This window comes from Schistocerca nitens, chromosome 1 (genome assembly GCF_023898315.1).
Source record: "Schistocerca nitens isolate TAMUIC-IGC-003100 chromosome 1, iqSchNite1.1, whole genome shotgun sequence".
Taxonomy (NCBI): domain Eukaryota; kingdom Metazoa; phylum Arthropoda; class Insecta; order Orthoptera; family Acrididae; genus Schistocerca; species Schistocerca nitens.
In genome coordinates, this window is record NC_064614.1 from 1,269,081,176 (window position 1) to 1,269,103,320 (window position 22,145).

The 22,145-nt window shown below is 41.5% G+C and overlaps 1 protein-coding gene across 1 annotated transcript in view; it reads left to right on the forward strand.

The window, feature by feature from the left end:
• LOC126202013 (integral membrane protein GPR180) overlaps positions 1-17,480 on the forward strand; it is a 79,020-nt gene extending 61,540 nt beyond the window's left edge. The window contains exon 6 of the mRNA XM_049936829.1: positions 15,795-17,480. Within this exon, the coding sequence (XP_049792786.1) occupies positions 15,795-16,018 (224 nt within the window). The 3' untranslated portion in view covers positions 16,019-17,480. The remainder of the gene's footprint in view (positions 1-15,794) is intronic.
• Positions 17,481-22,145: the final 4,665 nt, after the last annotated feature.

Consider the following 22,145-nt stretch of genomic DNA (forward strand, 5'->3'; position numbering starts at 1 on the left):
AGGCAACACATGTGTGGGATTAGAATGAGATGTAGGCACCAGCACAAGTGATTTAGTGCATCACATGATGGCTGTGGCGTTGTGGAGTGGTTTGAGAGGGAGCGACAGAACATAGAAAGGGGAAACTACAGGGAAGAGGATGAGTGGAGCGGGTTGGAGGTTGGTGTGGTGCAGGGAGCTAGAGCAATTTGAGGCCAGTATTATTACAGGAATGAAGGATATGTTGTAAGAATAACTCCCACCTATGTAGCTCAGTGAAGCTGGTGTTGGGGGAGGGATCCAGATAGCACAGGTTATGAACCAATCATTGTAATTTAGCATGTTATGCTCAGCATTGTGTTCAGCCTCTGGATGGTCAACTTTTCTCTTTGCCACGATTTGGCAGTGGCCTTTCATTTGGATTGACAGCTGGTTGGTGGACAGCTCGTAAAATATTGTCTAGAAATTTGCAGCAGACATAGTATATGACATGACTGCTTTCACAAGTGGCTCTGTGTCTAACTGTATAGGATAAGCCTGTCTCAGGACTGGAATAGGATATACTGGGCATATCAGGTCTTGCACAGGGATATGACCCATGTGGCTAGGAGCTGCGAGTTGATATGACAAAAGCATGGAAAAGAATGTTGTGTAGATTGGGTGGACACTGGCATACCACTGTGGGAGGTGTGGGAAGGATTGTGAGTGGGAAGTTCCTCATTTTCAAGCACGGTGTTGTAATTAGATACAAGTACAACATGACCAGTAGACTGAACACAACTTTATTCCACAGAAGCATCAACAACTTGAACACAGTAGTTAAGTAACAGTCAGGAGGAACCAATTACGTATAAAAAGAGCTGTAGCTATACACATAGAGAACTGAAGCTGAACATAGCTCAGCTAGCCTGAAGAGGCACGGTGGCTGCACAGGTTGATGTCCAGGTGGAGAACACAGGAAATCTAACAGTGTCCTTGGCTGGCACCTGTGGAGTAGCTCTGCCAGGCTCTTCTTGCCGAGGGCATGAATAATATGAGGAGAGAAACCATTCTGAGGCAACGTTGGGCGAAGAGTTGGCACCGTACTTTTTCATTTTAGTTTTAAACATTTGCACTAGGCATTCCACCTCACCATTAGATCATGGACGGAATGGTGGGTCGAGGATGTGACAGATACCACAGGGATCGCAAAATTCTGCCGATGAAAATTCTGGACCATTATCAGATGCGAATGTTGTGGGCAAGGCTTCGAGTAAAAAATTTTGGGCAATGCTACGATAGTGACAGTTGTGAATTTGGAAACACAACAAATATTTTACAGAAAACGAGAACATGTCAACGACCAACAGCCAATAAGTGTTGAGAAAGGGGCCAGTGAAATCCACATGTATGTGGCCACATGCAGCCACATGCATGCGACAGCGTCGGCCAAGGAGACAACGATGCCCAGGGAGCTGATTGGTGTGTCGCACACTGTAAACAGAAGGCAATTAGGCAGGTAACATCACCATCCAAGCCAGGCCAAAATGCGTATTGTTGGACCAATGCTTTTGTACATGACATACCCCAGTGATCAGCATGTAATAAATGGAGAGTCTCCAAACAAACCACTGTGGAGATCACTACCTGAGAGGCTATGTGATCCATGTCTAAAAGCAGAGTACCATCCGTAACTGAGAACCATTGTTGAAAGGTATAATAATTACAGAGGGGTCAGACACACAATAAGGTGGTGAATCTGGCCAACCATGTTGTATGAATGTTATGACCTGCGAAACGGGATCTGAAGCTACAGCATTTGTGATCTGTGCGCTAGTTACAGGAAAACCAGCAACTGTCTGCTGTGCGGCGACATCAACGTGGAAACAAAGCAATTCCTCCTGATCTAATTCTGGATCTATACCAGCTGGTAGGCTGAACAGAGGCATTGGCATTTGCGTGTTGATTCCAAGGGCATTAATGAATCTTGTAGTTCTGACACAAAAGGAGAAGAGTCCAAAGTTGAATGTGATGTGCTGATGGATCTGGTAATTGTAGTGTCGGCAGACTTGCCAACACTACGCACACTAATTGAAAGATGCGGCCAAGATGCACGCGCTAACTCACGAAGGATGGAGTGAGGTCTGAAACAGGATTCGTAATGAATGGTATAAAGAAAAGTACGTAGCTCCTTGAATACTTAACTTTTAATTCATCCTTGTATACATCGTTCTTGATGAGACATCTGGAGATTGTGGCGATACAAGTGAGACTCTTTAGATACAAGCTATCTAAGGCTAATGGCGCCTTGCTAGGTCGTAGACATGGACTTAGCTGAAGGCTATTCTAACTGTCTCTCGGCAAATGAGAGAAAGGCTTCGTCAGTGTAGTCGCTAGCAACATCGTCGTACAACTGGGGCGAGTGCTAGTACGTCTCTCGAGACCTGCCTTGTGGTGGCGCTCGGTCTGCGATCACTCAGTGGCGACACGCGGGTCCGACATGTACGAGTACTAATGGACCGCGGCCGATTTAAGCTACCACCTAGCAAGTGTGGTGTCTGGCAGTGACACCACAGTAATAATGCAGAATGACTGAATAAGGAAACCAGTGATTTGTGATCAGTAACCAGGTGGAATTTGGTACCATAAAGAAAAACATTTAATTTTTTCACAGCATAGGCAATGACCAAAGCTTCCTTTTCTCTCTGAGAGTACCTAGTTTGAGCAGGAGTCAGCATTTTTGAGGCATAAGCAGTAGGCTGCTCAGAGCCATCGGGACATCTGTGGGCCAGTGCCGCCCCAGCCTGTACTGTGAAGCATCCATCACAAGGACCAAATGGAGGCCTGATTAGTATGTGACTAAGCAGTGTGCCGACTGCAACATGATCTTAAGGGTGGAAAACGTGGTTTCACAAACTGGCAACCAGCAAAACTGACTCTGTTTGCACAGCAACACATTTAATGGCCCCACAATTGTCACTGCCCCAGGCAACAATTTATGGTAGTAAAAGAAATGTCTAGAAAAATTTGAAGTTCTATGAGTGACGGCAGGGGGGGGGGGGGGGGGGTCGCCTTGGAAGTGGCACAATATCAGAAACATGTTGATGCAGGGTTTTGAGGCCCTTGCGAGAAACTTCAAACCCAAGATAAACTATAGAAGGTTGAAAAAGTTGACCTTTTTTTAAAGTACACTTCAACCTGGCCTCTTGGAGGACAGAAAAAAAGAGTACAGAGATTTTGTTCCTCAGTGGAGGCACCAAAAACAAAAATGTCATCCGAATAGTTTGCACAACGTGGCCCAGATGCTGTAAGTTGTTCCAAAAATCGATGAAAAATAGCAGAAGTGCCGGCGACTCCAAAAGGTAACCACAAGTATCGGTACAGTCCAAAAGGTGTATTGACAACTAACATACGTTGTGACTCTGTATCTGAAGGGAGTTGTAAATAGGCATCTGACAAGTCAGTTTTTGAGAAACATTGACCACCGGATAACTTTGCAAAGAGTTCATCTGGGTGAGGTATTGGGTATGTATCCACTATGGTTTGTGCGTTCACAGAAACTTCAAAATCACCACAGAGGCAGAAGTGGCCCAACAGTTTCTTTACTATAAATAAGGGAGTAGATCATTCACTGGATGCAATAGGCCAAACAATCGCGTATTCCATGAGGCGATCTAATTCATCCTTGACTTAGTCCCTGAGTGCAACTAGAACCAGAGGGGCTCAGAAAACACAAGGCTGACCAGAAGGTAATGTGCATTTGAAAATGTTGGCATACACCAATTCAGGAGAGAACAAAGAGGAAAACTCAGAACATAGTACATCTAACTGCAGTTAGAACACTTGTTCACATATTAAATTCACTTTATCTGTATTGTAAAACCAAACAGCTGAAAAGTGCCTAATCCCAAAAGATTCTCCATATGTGTGTTATCTGCAACAAGAAATGTAAGTGACTGGACTACTGAATTGTAGATCACTGTCGCAGAGAATTGAGTGAGAGTAGGAATACTCCGTTTTACTGTAATTTAGTAACTTTCTTGACACAGGGAGAAGCAGAGGGGAGACCAAGTTGACATACTGCATATACCTGAATAATCCATGCCTTCAAATAATCCACGCTTCCTAATTTTGTGAGAGAGAAGAAAAATTTTTTTGCTTTAATTTGTTTTATTTACAAAAAAAAAAAATTGCTTTAATGTAATGATGTGTTCAGAATTATATATAATATCAATTGATTTGAAGAAATGTGTCATAATCTATAATCCTCACATACTGTAGTAGAGACTGATAAATCATTAAAACACAGCGAATTCAGCAGCGTGCAGCTGGTCAGCTGGCAGGCCTACCAGCTGGTCCATTAGCCAAGTGGCCAGCCCGGGAACATTATTCCTGCCAGCTGGGGCTCTAGACCTACCTACAATAAAAACATTTAAAAAAATATGAATTACCATGTTTAAGAATGTAATATTAATATGTGGAATAAAATATTTTAGTCAGTACATATGTTGGCTTACCTCTCTATTCATCATCACTTTCGTTGTCATCACTGGTGAGAGAACAATTGTTGTCGTCACCATCTCCTCATAGAGTGTCATCCTCTGTTCCGTCCAGTGTATTTGTGATACCACATTTTTTTGAAGGATTTTTTTCCACCAGTGGTCGCAGAATGGAGTCCCATGCACTTTTCACCCACTCACTAATCTGGCGCAAATCCAGCCGTTTGATTTTATCACTGGCTGTGAACTTGTGTTTTTCATCAGCCATCCATTGTGTATATCGCTGTTTATGTGCAGCTTTGAATGGACAATTTGTACACGCATGTAGTGGTTGTAAAGTGGATGTTAGGCCTCCAGGTATAATGACCAAGCCAGTTTTCCCGTATTGTACTAGGGTAGTCCCAAAAGTAAGGTCTCCTATTTTTTTATAAGTACATAGACCTGTTTATTTCTACAATGGTTTACATCAGTCTACAGCTTGAACATTTAGCTATTTTTCGACATAATCTCCATTTCTATCGATGCATTTTTGTAGACGCTGTGGCAGTTTTTGTATGCCCATGTCATACCAGCTCGCTGCCATGCTGTTCAGAAAGTTATGAACCTCTTCTTTCACCTCGTCATCGCAGCTGAATCGCTTTCCGGCCAAATGTTCTTTTAACTTAGGGAACAGGTGATAGTCACTGGGTGCCAAGTCAGGACTGTAGGGTGGGTGGGTGATTATGTTCCACTGAAACTGTTGCAGGAGAGCAATAGTTTGCTGAGCGATGTGTGGGCAAGTGTTGTCATGGAGAATGTGTACGCCCTTGCTCAACATTCCTCTTCTCCGGTTCTGAATTGCTTATTTGAGTTTTTTCAGAGTCTCACAGTACCTGTTAGCGTCAATTGTGGTCCCAGCGATTCAGCTCCGACGATGAGGTGAAAGAAGAGGTTCATAACTTTCTGAACAGCATGGGGGAGAGCTGGTATGACGTGGGCATACAAAAACTACCACAGCGCCTACAAAATTGCATAGACAGAAATGGTGATTATGTCGAAAAATAGCTAAATGTTCAAGCTGTAAACTAATGTAAACCATTGTAGAAATAAACAGGTCTATGTACTTACAAAAAAAATAGGAGACCTTACTTTTGGGATTACCCTCATAATTTCTCTCGCACTTCCTTAGTTGTATGTCCGCGGAAGCTGTCCAGGACCAACATGTTAACATAAATTCAGTAACGGGTCAGGACGACGTTGCCAAACATGCATCACCAAGTCAACCACAAGGTCATTGTCCGTCCACCCTTTCAGATTCACTCTCATTAATATTCCTTTCACTGATATTTTCGGAATAGTTTTTCTTTTAAATATCACATAAGGTGGTAGCTTTTGTCCATCACCAGTTACTCATCACGTCACTGTACACCTTTCCTTCTCACTGCCACCAGTTGGTATCATGAAGCTGGATTCTCCTGTTCATGGAGTTGTCGAGCGGCATCTCAAAATAGATGGCATTTGGTCCGCATTACCAGTTTGCGATAATATAGGGCTGTTCACATCTCAGATTTATCATGTAACAATGAAAATGCACATTTTTTCTGCATAATCACATGGAAACCATTGAGCAGTGGTAGTTTTTCTCCGGAATACTAATCCATTTCAGTTGAAAAATTTTGATAGGCAGCCTCGAATAGCTTTGAAACTAGTAATGCCTAGTTCTTCGGCTATAGCCAATGCTTTAAGTTGGCACAATTCACTTGTCATCGCATATCCGTATTGTTGCTTCTGATCTACATAATAGCAGAGTCTTTTTTTGAGATCCAGATGCTTCGCTTTTTGGCTGAGAAATTCCTGGCAATTACTGGTAGTTTCTTGAAGCCACGTTTAATTTCTTGGAGCCACATTTTGTTTCTTTGCCAGTTGCGAATACAACTCTCTCTCAAGTCGTACTTTCTTTCCACTGCACGGTTTCCAATGTTCGTGGCTTCTTCAATAATTTTCAGTTTTTCTTTCGCAGTGTACGAGCAATAACGAGAACTTGTAGCCGTGATTAACAAGTTTAAAAATGTTATTAATATTTCACTTCTAACATGTTACTGACACATCACAGACTGAGACCACAACAGTGCAATAGTATAATGAGATCTATTGTTGGAGGCAGAGCAGTACCAACCTCGTTTTGAATAGCCCGCACATCCCAGTTTTTGTCCATAAATTCGGAAAAAAACGTGTGCAGATTATTCGGGTATATATGGTAAGTTCGGAAGTTTAACGAGGTTATTGCAGCTCCCGTATCTACTTGCATGTGCAGAAGTTTACAAAAAACCATAATATCAATGAAAAGCTTGTTTGATGCAACAGAAATAGCCAATACAATGTTTACATCCAAATCAGCATCAGGATCATTGTGTTGAATTTTTGCATTACAAACAGAAGGAATGTGGTCTTTCTTGTTGCATTTTGGGCAGGGTGGGAGCACGAATTGCTTACGTTGTTGTCTACGGGCCCTGCCTACGCTGCTGCTGCTGGGAGTGAGGCCGGCTGCCTCGACACTGTGAGTGTGTGCAGACCGCCGTGACCACGTCTTCCTCCTGTGAACTATCTAGAGGGTCGGTGTGGAGGAGAGGGTCGGGTTGGCTGTACCTTACACCGTAATTCAATTTGAATGACCGTGCAGCTCACGACACTGCGAACGATTGTGCAGTATCTAAAACCTCAGCGAGGGATGGATTTTCACACTGCAGGACACACTCTCACACCTCACGATCCAGAGCTAAACGAATGATATCATCTCTCGCCGTCTGATCGACATATGGCTCTTTACGCACATCAGACACAAAATGACGATGACGATGATGATGTAACCCGTGTAGTTCAGCTGCCCTTGCGCGATAGGATTGCAGTGGTTGCATCTTACAGTGGTAAAACTCAACCTGGCGTGCAATAACATGGGTACACTTATAGTAGTCTTTCGAAAGAAGTTCACACATTTGATCAAACATTAAAGAAGATGGATCCTGCAAAGTAGCAAGTTGACATAGGACCTGATACATTCTTCGCAATATCCGTAAAAGAAACAAGACGCCGCATAAAATAGTGTGAGTAACCCCAAAAGCTTGAAAGTGAAAATGTTGTCGCAGGCATTTCTCATATGTGCCCCATTCCTCAAAAGACTCATCGTATCTAGTGAAGGGAAAACGTGGGGGCCGCGGAGGACAAAACAACACGTGACACAGGCTAACGAGCATGTCGACTAGGCAAAACGTAAGCCTATGATTGGCAGTGCAACGCTGTGGTGAATGTTTCTTATGTTTGACCAATCAATGCAAAATATCCTCTGTAACGCCATTAGCCATCCTGAGAATAAATGGAGGTCCAACCAGAGTAGAAATTTGCACAGAGAACCGGGCACACTCATTTTCAGTCGTGTCGTAATTAGGTATAAGCACAACACGGCCAGTAGACCAAACACAACTTTATTCCATGGAAGTATTAACAACTTGAAACACAGTATTTAAGTAACATTCAGCAGGAACCAATTATGTATACAAAGAGCTGTAGCAATACACATAGAGAACTGAGGCCGAGCATAGCTCAGGAAAAATATATCTAAAAACAAAGATGATGTGACTTACCAAATGAAAGTGCTGGCACGTCGACTGACAGGAGTCATTCCAATCCCGGGACCGGAATGACTTACCTTAGGGGGAAAAAAGGACAGGTATACACTCGCGCACACACACACACACACATATCCATCCGCACATACACAGACACAAGCAGACATTTGTAAAGGCAAAGAGTTTGGGCAGAGATGTCAGTCGGGCGGAAGTAAAGAGGCAAAGATGTTGCTGAAAGACAGGTGAGGTATGAGCGGCGGCAAATTGAAATTAGCGGAGATTGAGGCCTGGCGGATAACGAGAAGAGAGGATATACTGAAGGGCAAGTTCCCATCTCCGGAGTTCGGATAGGTTGGTGTTAGTGGGAAGTATCCAGATAACCCGGACGGTGTAACATTGTGCCAAGATGTGCTGGCTGTGCACCAAGGCATGTTTAGCCACAGGGTGATCCTCATTACCAACAAACACTGTCTGCCTGTGTCCATTCATGCGAATGGACAGTTTGTTGCTGGTCATTTCCACATAGAAAGCTTCACAGTGTAGGCGCATCAGTTGGTAAATCACTTGGGTGCTTTCACACGTGGCTCTGCCTTTGATCGTGTACACCTTCCGGGTTACAGGACTGGAGTAGGTGGTGGTGGGAGGGTGCATGGGACAGGTTTTACATCGGGGGCGGTTACAAGGGTAGGAGCCAGAGGGTAGGGAAGTTGGTTTGGGGATTTCATAGGGATGAACTAAGAGGTTACGCAGGTTAGATGGACGGCGGAAAGATACTCTTGGTGGAGTGGGGAGGATTTCATGAAGGATGGATCTCATTTCAGGGCAGGATTTGAGGAAGTCGTATCCCTGCTGGAGAGCCACATTCAGAGTCTGATCCAGTCCCGGAAAGTATCCTGTCACAAGTCGGGCACTTTTGGGGTTCTTCTGTGGGAGGTTCTGGGTTTGAGGGGATGAGGAAGTGGCTCTGGTTATTTGCTTCTGTACCAGGTCAGGGGGTGGTTGCGGGATGGAAAGATGTTTTCAGGTTGTTGGTGTAATGGTTCAGGGATTCCGGACTGGAGCAGATTCGTTTGCCACGAAGACCTAGGCTGTAGGGAAGGGACCGTTTGATGTGGAATGGGTGGCAGCTGTCATAATGGAGGTACTGTTGCTTGTTGGTGGGTTTGATGTGGACGGACGTGTGAAGTTGGCCATTGGACAGGTGGAGGTCAACGTCAAGGAAAGTGGCATGGGATTTTGAGTAGGACCAGGTGAATCTGATGGAACCAAAGGAGTTGAGGTTGGAGAGGAAATTCTGGAGTTCTTCTTCACTATGGGTCCAGATCATGAAGATGTCATCAATAAATCTGTACCAAACCTTGGGTTGGCAGGCCTGGGTAACCAAGAAGGCTTCCTCTAAGCGACCCATGAATAGGTTGGCGTACGAGGGGGCCATCCTGGTGCCCATGGCTGTTCCCTTTAATTGTTGGTATGTCTGGCCTTCGAAAGTGAAGAAGTTGTGGGTCAGAATGAAGCTGGCTAAGGTAATGGGGAAAGAGGTTTTTGGTAGGGTGGCAGGTGATCGGCGTGAAAGGAAGTGCTCCATCGCAGCGAGGCCCTGGACGTGCAGAATATTTGTGTATAAGGAAGTGGCATCAATGGTTACAAGGATGGTTTCCGGGGGTAACAGACTGGGGAAGGATTCCAGGCGTTCGAGAAAGTGGTTGGTGTCTTTGATGAAGGATGGGAGACTGCATGTGATGGGTTGAAGGTGTTGATCTACGTAGGCAGAGATACGTTCTGTGGGGGCTTGGTAGCCAGCTGCAATGGGACGGCCGGGATGATTGGGTTTGTGAATTTTAGGAAGAAGGTAGAAGGTAGGGGTGCGGGGTGTAGGTGGGGTCAGGAGGTTGATGGAGTCAGGTGAAAGGTTTTGTGGGGGGCCTAAGGTTCTGAGGATTACTTGAAGCTCCGCCTGGACATCAGGATACAGAGCTGTATATGTGTGGATGGATATGTGTGTGTGTGCGAGTGTATACCCGTCCTTTTTTCCCCCTAAGGTAAGTCTTTCCGCTCCCGGGATTGGAATGACTCCTTACCCTCTCCCTTAAAACCCACATCCTTACGTCTTTCCCTCTCCTTCCCTCTTTCCTGATGAGGCAACAGTTTGTTGCGAAAGCTGAAATTTTGTGTGTATGTTTGTGTGTCTGTCGACCTGCCAGCACTTTCATTTGGTAAGTCACATCATCTTTATTATATATATATATATATATATATATATATATATATATATATATATATATATATATATATATATATATATATAGGGTAGAGGGAAAAATATATCTAAAAACAAAGATGATGTGACTTACCGAACAAAAGCGCTGGCAGGTCGATAGACACACAAACAAACACAAACACACACACAAAATTCAAGCTTTCGCAACAAACTGTTGCCTCATCAGGAAAGAGGGAAGGAGAGGGAAAGATGAAAGGATGTGGGTTTTAAGGGAGAGGGTAAGGAGTCATTCCAATCCCGGGAGCGGAAAGACTTACCTTAGGGTCTGTATATGTGTGGATGGATATGTGTGTGTGTGCTAGTGTATACCCGTCCTTTTTTCCCCCTAAGGTAAGTCTTTCCGCTCCCGGGATTGGAATGACTCCTTACCCTCCCCCTTAAAACCCACATCCTTTCGTCTTTCCCTCCCCTTCCCTCTTTCCTGATGAGGCAACAGTTTGTTGCGAAAGCTTGAATTTTGTGTGTTTGTTTGTGTGTCTATCGACCTGCCAGCTATATATATATATATAAAGATGATGTGACTTACCGAACGAAAGCGCTGGCAGGTCGATGTTGTTGTTGTTGTTGTGGTCTTCAGTCCTGAGACTGGTTTGATGCAGCTCTCCATGCTACTCTATCCTGTGCAAGCTTCTTCATCTCCCAGTACCTACTGCAACCTACATCCTTCTGAATCTGCTTAGTGTATTGATCTCTTGGTCTCCCTCTACGATTTTTACCCTCCACGCTGCCCTCCAATGCTAAGTTTGTGATCCCTTGATGCCTCAAAACATGTCCTACCAACCGATCCCTTCTTTTAGTCAAGTTGTGCCACAAACTTCTCTTCTCCCCCATCCTATTCAATACCTCCTCATTAGTTACGTGATCTACCCACCTTATCTTCAGCATTCTTCTGTAGCACCACATTTCGAAAGCTTCTATTCTCTTCTTGTCCAAACTAGTTATCGTCCAAGTCTCACTTCCATACATGGCTACACTCCATACAAATACTTTCAGAAACGACTTCCTGACACCTAAATCTATACTCGATGTTAACAAATTTCTCTTCTTGAGAAACGCTTTCCTTGCCATTGCCAGTCTACATTTTATATCCTCTCTACTTCGACCATCATCGGTTATTTTACTCCCTAAATAGCAAAACTCCTTTACTACTTTAAGTGTCTCATTTCCTAATCTAATTCCCTCAGCATCACCCGACTTAATTTGACTACATTCCATTATCCTCGTTTTGCTTTTGTTGATGTTCATCTTATATCCTCCTTTCAAGACATTGTCCATTCCATTCAACTGCTCTTCCAAGTCCTTTGCTGTCTCTGACAGAATTACAATGTCATCGGCGAACCTCAAAGTTTTTACTTCTTCTCCATGAATTTTAATACCTACTCCGAACTTTTCTTTTGTTTCCTTTACTGCTTGCTCAATATACAGATTGAATAACATCGGGGAGAGGCTACAACCCTGTCTCACTCCTTTCCCAACCACTGCTTCCCTTTCATGCCCCTCGACTCTTATAACTGCCATCTGGTTTCTGTACAAATTGTAAATAGCCTTTCGCTCCCTGTATTTTACCCCTGCCACCTTCAGAATTTGAAAGAGAGTATTCCAGTCAACATTGTCAAAAGCTTTCTCTAAGTCTACAAATGCTAGAAACGTAGGTTTGCCTTTTCTTAATCTTTCTTCCAAGATAAGTCGTAAGGTCAGTATTGCCTCACGTGTTCCAACATTTCTACGGAATCCAAACTGATCTTCCCCGAGGTCGGCTTCTACCAGTTTTTCCATTCGTCTGTGAAGAATTCGCGTAAGTATTTTGCAGCTGTGACTTATTAAACTGATAGTTCAGTAATTTTCACATCTGTCAACACCTGCTTTCTTTGGGATTGGAATTATTATATTCTTCTTGAAGTCTGAGGGTATTTCACCTGTCTCATACATCGTGCTCACTAGATGGTAGAGTTTTGTCATGACTGGCTCTCCCGAGGCCATCAGTAGTTCTAGTGGAATGTTGTCTACTCCCGGGGCCTTGTTTCGACTCAGGTCTTTCAGTGCTTTGTCAAACTCTTCACGCAGTATCTTATCTCCCATTTCGTCTTCATCTACATCCTCTTCCATTTCCATAATATTGTCCTCGAGTACATCTCCCTTGTATAAACCCTCTATATACTCCTTCCATCTTTCTGCCTTCCCTTCTTTGCTTAGAACTGGGTTTCCATCTGAGCTCTTGATATTCATACAAGTGGTTCTCTTCTCTCCAAAGGTCGATAGACACACAAATCTATTGACCTGCCAGCGCTTTCGTTCGGTAAGTCACATCATCTTTGTTTTTAGATATATTTTTCCCACGTGGAATGTTTCCCTATATATAAAACAAAGATGATGTGACTTACCAAATGAAAGTGCTGGCAGGTCGACAGACACACAAACGAACACAAACATACACACAAAATTCAAGCTTTCACAACAAACTGTTGCCTCATCAGGAAAGAGGGAAGGAGAGGGAAAGACGAAAGGATGTGGGTTTTAAGGGAGAGGGTAAGGAGTCATTCCAATCCCGGGAGCGGAAAGACTTACCTTAGGGGGAAAAAAAGGACGGGTATACACTCGCACACACACACATATCCATCCACACATATGCAGACACAAGCAGACATCTCACAAGCAGACAAATATGTCTGCTTGTGAGATGTCTGCTTGTGTCTGTATATGTGTGGATGGATATGTGTGTGTGTGTGTGTGTGTGTGTGTGCGTGCGAGTGTATACCCGTCCTTTTTTTCCCCCTAAGGTAAGTCTTTCCGCTCCTGGGATTGGAATGACTCCTTACCCTCTCCCTTAAAACCCACATCCTTTCGTCTTTCCCTCCCCTTCCCTCTTTCCTGATGAGGCAACAGTTTGTTGCGAAAGCTTGAATTTTGTGTGTTTGTTTGTGTGTCTATCGACCTGCCAGATATATATATATATATATATATATATATATATATATATATATATATATATATAAAAACAAAGATGATGTGACTTACCGAACGAAAGCGCTGGCAGGTCGATAGACACACAAATCTATTGACCTGCCAGCGCTTTCGTTCGGTAAGTCACATCATCTTTGTTTTTAGATATATTTTTCCCACGTGGAATGTTTCCCTATATATATATATATATATATATATATATATATATATATATATATACACACAAAGATGATGTGACTTACCAAATGAAAGTGCTGGCAGGTCGACAGACACACAAACGAACACAAACATACACACAAAATTCAAGCTTTCGCAACAAACTGTTGCCTCATCAGGAAAGAGGGAAGGAGAGGGAAAGACGAAAGGATGTGGGTTTTAAGGGAGAGGGTAAGGAGTCATTCCAATCCCGGGAGCGGAAAGACTTACCTTAGGGGGAAAAAAAGGACGGGTATACACTCGCACACACACACACATATCCATCCACACATATGCAGACACAAGCAGACATCTCACAAGCAGACAAATATGTCTGCGTGGAATGTTTCCCTCTATTATAACCATATATATATATATATATATAATCAGCCGTTTCAGTCCAGGATGACAGAGGTGGAAAGGCTGTTGCCTGAAGCTCTTGCGACTGGGTGTAGTGCCTTGGAGGAAAAAATTTGAGCATGTCGAAAAACGTATTCCACAGACAATGAAAGATATCATCGGTAACCATGAACACCTAATGATTTGTCTTGGTGATGATGACAATAAAGTTGGTTTTGGCACTGATTCCAACAGCAGTTGTGATGGGGAGCTGGATGGAATTGCACCATTGTCTCCTTAAATTTCTGAGTGAAGAGCTACAAGTATCGGTTATTTATTGCATAATTGTCATTATAAAACCCAGAGAATAGAAATTACAGTCTCAGTTATTATTTATTTCATAAACTATGTACTGTATTGTTTTCAAGACACCAGTCACCTTCGAATGCTTATTTCCCATATTTCTTTGCTCAGTTATGCAAAGTGTGTGCTTTGTTATGCTTAAATCTACATTATTATGCTGCTGTTTACTTGCCCTCATTTTGGTAGCGACTCAAGACATGGTGTTGTTGCTGTATATGAAGGTGCCTTAAATAGTTACAAAAAGAGATCCTACTGTAATAGGGTGTGTATGCCTGAGATTTGGCAAAGGAAATTATTCATACAGTTTGTTAACTGAAAGTTTGATGATCAACTTCCTTGTCCTTCCTTCGGCTGGTAGTAATTTAATTTCAGTTTCAGCCAGCATTACGCATCTGACAGTATTGTATGAAGTAGCTATTGTCTGCTATGTTCACTCTATTTCGTACTGTTCCCTTTCCTTGTGATAAGTGTATACAATTGTTGTACTGATGATCTTTATTAAAAATGTCAATACACAATTTGATTTCAGATTTGATTATGAACAACATTTAAGTGACTCTCACCTCATGCGTGACATCTGTTTTCACGGAAACATTGAAGCACAGGTTAGGGTACCTGGACTGCAGGAGGCAGGTGTCACGCCACATAGATCCCCATGCCGTGGCAGTCTTTGTGGGGTCCGACCCTGTAACCTCCGCTCCTTCAACCCCCTCTGGCAATTGGTGAACTTCCAGTTAACATACTGTAGCCTATCTTCGATATGCGAGCCTGGGCTGTGGGCTGTTAGTTGGGGTTTGGTTGGCAAGAGCACACTAACTAGCTACAGTGGGCCATCCAGGATTGTTGACTAAGGCAGGGCTTCGAGGTGGAGAAGTCAGCCATTTGACAGATACCCCGTGTCAGGTAGTCAGTTCATCGCAACAATGGTGGAGCCTATGTCTCCTGGGAGAATGTTTAAATCAGTGTATGTCTGGATGTGGCAGATGTCTGCAGGACTGCAGTCCTGGCACAGTGTATTCCTCTGGCACATCATCGCCATACAGTGTGTGTGTGTGTGTGTGTGTGTGTGTGTGTGTGTGTGTGTGTGTTCAGTCTTGTTTATGTGCCTATTGGTGACTCAGCACCTTTACTATTCGGTACTCCTTTACTCCTAAATTATTTACGGAATGCTTTATTTATCAGTTAGCATCCGTTGTAACTGGATATAAAATATTTCCAACATAACACATGGGATGGCATGGATAGAAAAATAGTTTAATATGTAAGAATTCAGTTGATGTCTTTGAATTGCAGTTGTCTTTTATGCAGTCTCCACAGTGTACATTCCATATTAAGTTTGTTTAAAGTTAACTTAATGAGAACAAACAATTTTGTTTGGTTTTCTCCCCTCCTCACACTCCCTCCATTGTATACTATGTTTCCAAACCTTTTGTTATGTACATAGCTAAAGAACATAAAGTTATATGGAATACTAAAAATACACAGGAACTAAATTCAGTTTTGGAGACAATATGCTCATAAGTACTAACCAAATGTATGAGGTTTGTCTGACACTAACAAGTATAACAGCTGATTGAATATACTTTTGTCATGTTGCAGGTATCACATACTCAGCAGATTGCCTTGCTTTCTGTGTGATGACACATTTGTTGTGGCCCACACGTAGTGAGCAATATTTCTTATTGGCTGAAGATGTGGATTTGACTGATGAATTAGAGGAATTCAATGAAGCACCTCACATTATCAACAGCACAAAAGTGCTCGGCCAGCACCTTCTGCCACAGCTTGATAAGCAGACTGACCATGCAAAGGTCATTGCATGAAATTTTGTGTACAGATATTGAAATGTGATTTTTATATTTATTTACAATGTTTTTAAACATTTTGTAAAGAGCGGGAGTACAGGTGGTTAACAGTGTCTGTAAGAATTTACTGTTGACTTTATTTCTGAAATCTTGGTTTTGCTCTTCAGTGTAGGATTGACCATAATGATAACACTAGACTTTAATTCAGAAGCATGTAGGTAAGAATAAGCAGAATGAGAAATAGTTAAAACTGCATTTCAGGAAAAAGCTTATAGTAGGGAAATTCTGCAATAGTTTATAGAATCAAGCTTTGGGATTGATTCCGGTATGTTGCTGGATTTTACCTGAAGTAGGGAAAAAATATTAGGAGAGACTTAGTCTGCAGATTACCTCAATCTTGCTTTGTTAACAATTATTCATTTTTCACAGACTTTAAAACAAATTTTGTCTTATCCATCATGCCTATAGGAATGATTTATACAACGAACAAAGAAAACTTGGATGTACAGATTTATAAAGAAATGTGTAGTATTAGTATAAGCCTCTGTTTTCTTTGTTTCTATTGTGAGTGAAGCTTAGAATAGCTTACACAAAAGCATCTTTTCAGTGCTGTCAATCCCTAACATATTCCATAATGTTAAGTCTTTGTTTCCCCTCCACCTGTATTTGTACTAACTACTTTTTTCCTTCTTTTTTTTTAAGAAAAATAAGTATATAAATCAAATTTTATGTTTTACGCTCAATATTGTTGTAGTAGGCCACAAGAAAACTGTTTTTATGTTGAGAACTGTAAGTTCTCTCTAATATTAACACATCATTTGTGTTGGAATGTTAAAGTGTACAGGCATTATCCATAGTGATGTTTGTGTACTAGTAACAGTGTGTTTGGGCAGTGTCAAACATCCTCAGTAACCGAAGAAGTGATAGTGGGTGCCAAAGCCCAGTTTCCTTTCATATGAATGGCACTTTATTAATCGTAGCATTTAAATAGTATTATTGTTTTTTTTTTTATCCTCATAATTCAGTAAAGAACACAAATTAGCGGGGTTACTTGCTGGGATGTAAAACTTTTTTTTATTAATTTTTAAACTTTTTATTATGTATGTGATAGTTTTAACAGTATTAAACTGTGAATATACTGTTGTATGTAAATATCTCATAAAGTTTACACATTATTGTGCTACCATTTTCACTTTTTCTTGTAATAATTGTGAGATATGATGCTAAACTATCTGTACTTCCATTCTGAGATATGAAAAGAAGGTACTGAGAAACAAATTTGATATTGTTACAAGTGTTCCTATATGCTGTAGTCTTATATCTACATATTTTCACAACTACAATTCTCATGTTCTGTGAATTGAACATATTGTAATGTAAATATGAGCCCGGTTGATATAAAAGGTCACATTAGGCTGTGTATTGTGAGTTTTTCTGCAGTAATTTTTTAAAAACAGAAAAATATATCATTATTTTGCTACGCATTGTTTCATTTTCATCTCTATCTTCATCCTTTTCCTCTGAAACCTCTGGTCGTAAATTTACAGAAAAATGCTGAAAACAAATCCCAAATATGCAAAAGAGGTAATTGTTGCTATTACATTAATACTACAGTTTCTTAGAGAAGATATCCAAAATCAGACATACGTGAAATACATAGAAGTACAATCTTTTCAGTTTAAACAGAATAATAAGATTTAGTGCAAAGAAAATATTTAAATTAACTAGAAAGGTTTTGCAAACCTTACATGCATTCATTGTTTACTGTTGGCTTCCTAGTCAAATGTGATTTGCAACTCTGTTTAAAGCAGTCAGCCATGCTAGCAAAAGTTGGTGTGGTTAAATACTACAATTATAAAAATGTGAGTTTCAGTTTTCCACCACAACTGAGTTGAAAATAATGAGGCTGTATGCTCGACAATTTTAGATTTCATGATTTCCTTTTGAAATTCAATTTATTACTCTTTGTTCTTGTATCTGGGCAACACATAATGTTGAGAAATTATTAAAAACTCTTGTGTTTGCAAAACTTATCTTTACATTTCAAACTACTCCCCTTCTTGTTATGTTCACCACTGTCTCCTCTCTATGTATTTTTAAGGAAGTCTGCAAAGTGTGCGTCTTCCGTAGAAGATTGTTCAGAAAAACTTCATAGTTGGATACAGCCACTTTCAGAGACTCAAAATGGTGCTCATGAATCTACATATACATCTATACTCCACAAACCACCTTACAATATGCGGCGGAGGATAATTCTGATACCACTATCTGTTCCCTGACTTCCCTGTTCTATTCCCAGACGGAGTGTGGGAAGAATGACCATCAGTAAATATTTGTATTAACTCTGGTAATTTCTCAGATTTTCTTGTTGTGGTCATTTTGCGAGCATATGTGGGAGGAAAAAATATGTTGCCTGACTCTCCTTACAATGTACATTCTCAAAATTTCAATAGTAAGCCTCACCATGGTGCACAGTGCCTCTCTTGTAACGTTTTTCATTGGACTTTGTTGAACATGTTCTCATGGCAACAAAACAATCCTGTGATGCTGTGATGAAACCCACTGTTCTTAGTAGAACCTTATCTGCCTCTTCCATCCAACCTGGTGAGGGTCTCTGACTGATACTCAGGAATAGGTCGAACAAGTGTTTTACGATCCACTTCTTTCACAGGTGAATCATATTTCCTTGAGATTCTTCCCATTAATCTCCACTTGGTTTCTGTGTTTATTCCTCTTTAGGTTGCACTGGATAGTTACTCCTAGGTATTTTATTGTAATTACTGTTTCCAGTGACTTTTTCCCAATAGTATAATCATACAGAACTGGATTTCTTTGCCTATGTATTCAGAGTACTTTCTGTCAATTTACTCCCTTTGAAAAAAAAAGTTCCAGGACAGCTTAGTTGACAACATTTCCGGAGGTCTTAGAAGCAAGCAGGGAAATTTTCAACTGTGGTGCTTGTAAGCTCATTTGTCACAGTCCATTGGATGTCTGGGATATCATGATGAAGCTTTCCTTTCAGTCGTCTTTTCACTCATGGACAGAAGAAAAAAGAGGTCGGGCAAATATGGCAAATCTCAGTGGCAATAACAGTATGTCTGGCCAGATTTTTGGTTACAGATAAAGCAGTGTGGGATCTTGCAGTAAGAACCAGTCCTGAGAATTCTACAAATCAGGGTGGTGACATCGAATTGCTTGACACAAATGTTTCAAGACTTTGATATAAAGAGTTTGGTTCACTGTTCGACTTGGAGGAACATATTCATGTTAAAGTGATCCTTCACTAACAAAGAATGCGACCAACACCACCTTTGTTCTTGAAGGTTGTCGTTTGACTTTTTTCGAGGCTGGTGACCCAGGACTCCACCATTCAGAACTTTGCTGCTTTGTGTGAGCGTCATAGTGGTTTGTGTTAGGGTTACACTGGTAGCACCAACTTTCATCCCCAGAAATATTCTTTTGACAGAAATGTGGGATCACATCAGGCTCTACCCGATAGCTCAGCAGAAATTCTTCATATTTCCTCTTCCTGTTTGTTTGTTAGTGTGTGACAAGCTTTTGGAGCCAGTGGTTCCTTGTTCTGGCGGAAGAGTTGAAGGGGAAGGAAGAGGGGTGAAGAAAAAGGACAGGAGAGGTTTAGGATAAGGAGTACAGTTCAGAAAAGTCACCCAGGTCAGAGGAGACTTACTGTACGGGATGAGAAGGGAAGGCTGATTGTTGGGGACTGCACTGGACAAGATTTGAAAACCTGAGAGCTTAAAGGTGGAAGGCTGGGTAATATGCAAGGCAGAGAGGACTAATGAAACATTGTGCACAAATTAATAAGAGTGAAAAGCAAAGCGCACTTTTTACAGCTTTTAGTCAGGTTGGCTTGAAATATTATCTTCCAACTTCACTGAATGCTTCTATTATTGCTCTCTTCATGGTTATTTGTACTTCATTCAGCTTTTGTTCTTCAGTTAGGTTTCTGTATTCCGCATCTTCACCCGTAGAATGGAATATTTGATATTGACTACTCAGATACTATGCAATTTGTATCCTTTCATTCCTACTAAGTGAAAATATTTTCTTACCTTTCTTAACAATCCTTGCAATACTCGTAGTCATTGACGACCTTATGATCACTGGTGCCTTCTTCTATATTAACTGATTCAAACATTTCAGGTCTGTTTGTTGCTAGGAAGTCTAAGACCTTAACACTCATGACTTGGTTCTCAACCAAACTGAAGTAATTGTCAGACAAAATGATTAATGGAAAATCTCATATAAAGATGTGAAACAAATACTAACAAAGAGATAGAGGGGCTGGCCAGTACTTACCTCAGCTCAGTACAGCCGATAGATACACAAAAAACAGAACCGAAAATTTATGTTCCTAGCTTTCGGAACAAATGTTCCTTCATCAGGGAGGAGAGAGGAGCAAGAAAGGGAAGAAGGGAAAGTGGATTCAGTTAATCACAACCCAGGTTATGAAGCAACAGGGAAAGGAAAACAGGGAGGGTAGCAAGGATGGAGGCATGGTTGTCAGAGGGAAGCCAAAGATATTCTACTGTAAGTGCTGTGCCAGCTTCAAACCAAAGAGGATGTATAGTACTTACAGCAGAATATCTTTGGCTTCCCTCTGACAACCATGCCTCCATCCTTGCTACCCTCCCTGTTTTCCTTTCCCTGTTGCTTCATAACCTGGGCTGTGAGTAACTGAATCCACTTTCCCTTCTTCCCTTTCTTTCCCCTCTCTCCTCCCTGATGAAGGAACATTTGTTCCGAAAGCTAGGAACGTAAATTTTTTGTTCTGTTTTTTGTGTATCTATCAGCTGTACTGAGCTGAGGTAAGTACTGGCCAGCCCCTCTTATCTCTGTTAGTAATTGTCAGACAAGACATTCAGACTAAATTCGCATGAATCTTTGTATTATGCACCAGTTTTGAGCAAGTAACCATCCCATTCTATAGCTCGTAAACTGAAATGATCATGAAACTTATTTGCGATACTATGCAAGTTGTGTCTGACCCATTCTGCCATTACACCTCCTGAGGTAGGTTGTCTATCAAAGCATACGATTATCCATGTTTGATGCCTAACTTCATCCAGATATTTTATATTTGGAATCCATAACCAACTCATTAGATATTATCAAATTCATTACTGGGTTAAATACACAGCTGTATTTGCATATAACCTATTCTATATATATTTCAATTGGAAATTGTAATGTAAACGGATACATAAAAAATCAACTCACCAAGAGGTGGCAGGAGAACACACACACACAGAAAGGTTTAAATTTTACAAGGTTTTGGAGCCAGTGGCTCCTTCTTCTAGCGGAAAAGTTGAGAGGGAAGGAAGAGGGGTGAAGGAAAATGACTGGAGAGGTTTAGGGGAAGGGGTACAGTTCAGAAAAGTCACCTAAAACCCGTCTGGTAAGTCTCGCCTGACCTGGAGTTTTGAGTGACTTTTGTGAACTGTACCCCTTTTCCTAAATCTCTCTAGTCCTATTCCTTCACTTGTACTCCTTCCTCTTCAACTCTTCTGCCAGAAGAAGGAGCCACTGGCTCTGAAAATTCATAGAAGTTAAACCTTTCTGTGTGTGTGTGTGTGTGTTCGTGTTCGTGTTCATTTTCTTCTGCTGCCATTTGGTGAGCAGAATTTTTTATCATCCATTTACATTATGTTGTCAGTAATTAATTAATTTCAATTGGAAATTAGGGTTGCATTGCTATTCTCTTCTGTTTCCTACCAAATTCCTGTTCCTGATACTGTCTGAGCATAATTACATTTAATAAGTGATACTAATTCCGGGACCCTACCATGAGTACTCTTGCAGTTTACTGATATCGTATTAATCTTGTCTACTAGCAATATACAAGGGCTAACATTCTTGGTGAATAATGTGACTGACTTAACTCCTACTTCTGCAAGCAAGGAGGGGTTCCTCTAACCTATGAGACCTCCATGTGCATGCCACATGTTGTCTGCTACCCAAGTAGCTGCTTCCTTTCCGTAGAGCATATCTGACCTAGTGAGGGTAGTCCTATTGTTTTCTACTTTATTCACATTCAGTATTGTGTCAGAATCATTGGAGCCTCTGGTTTAGAACTTCCAGCTGCCTCCACACCAGAGGACCAAAATCAACTGCTTATGATGAT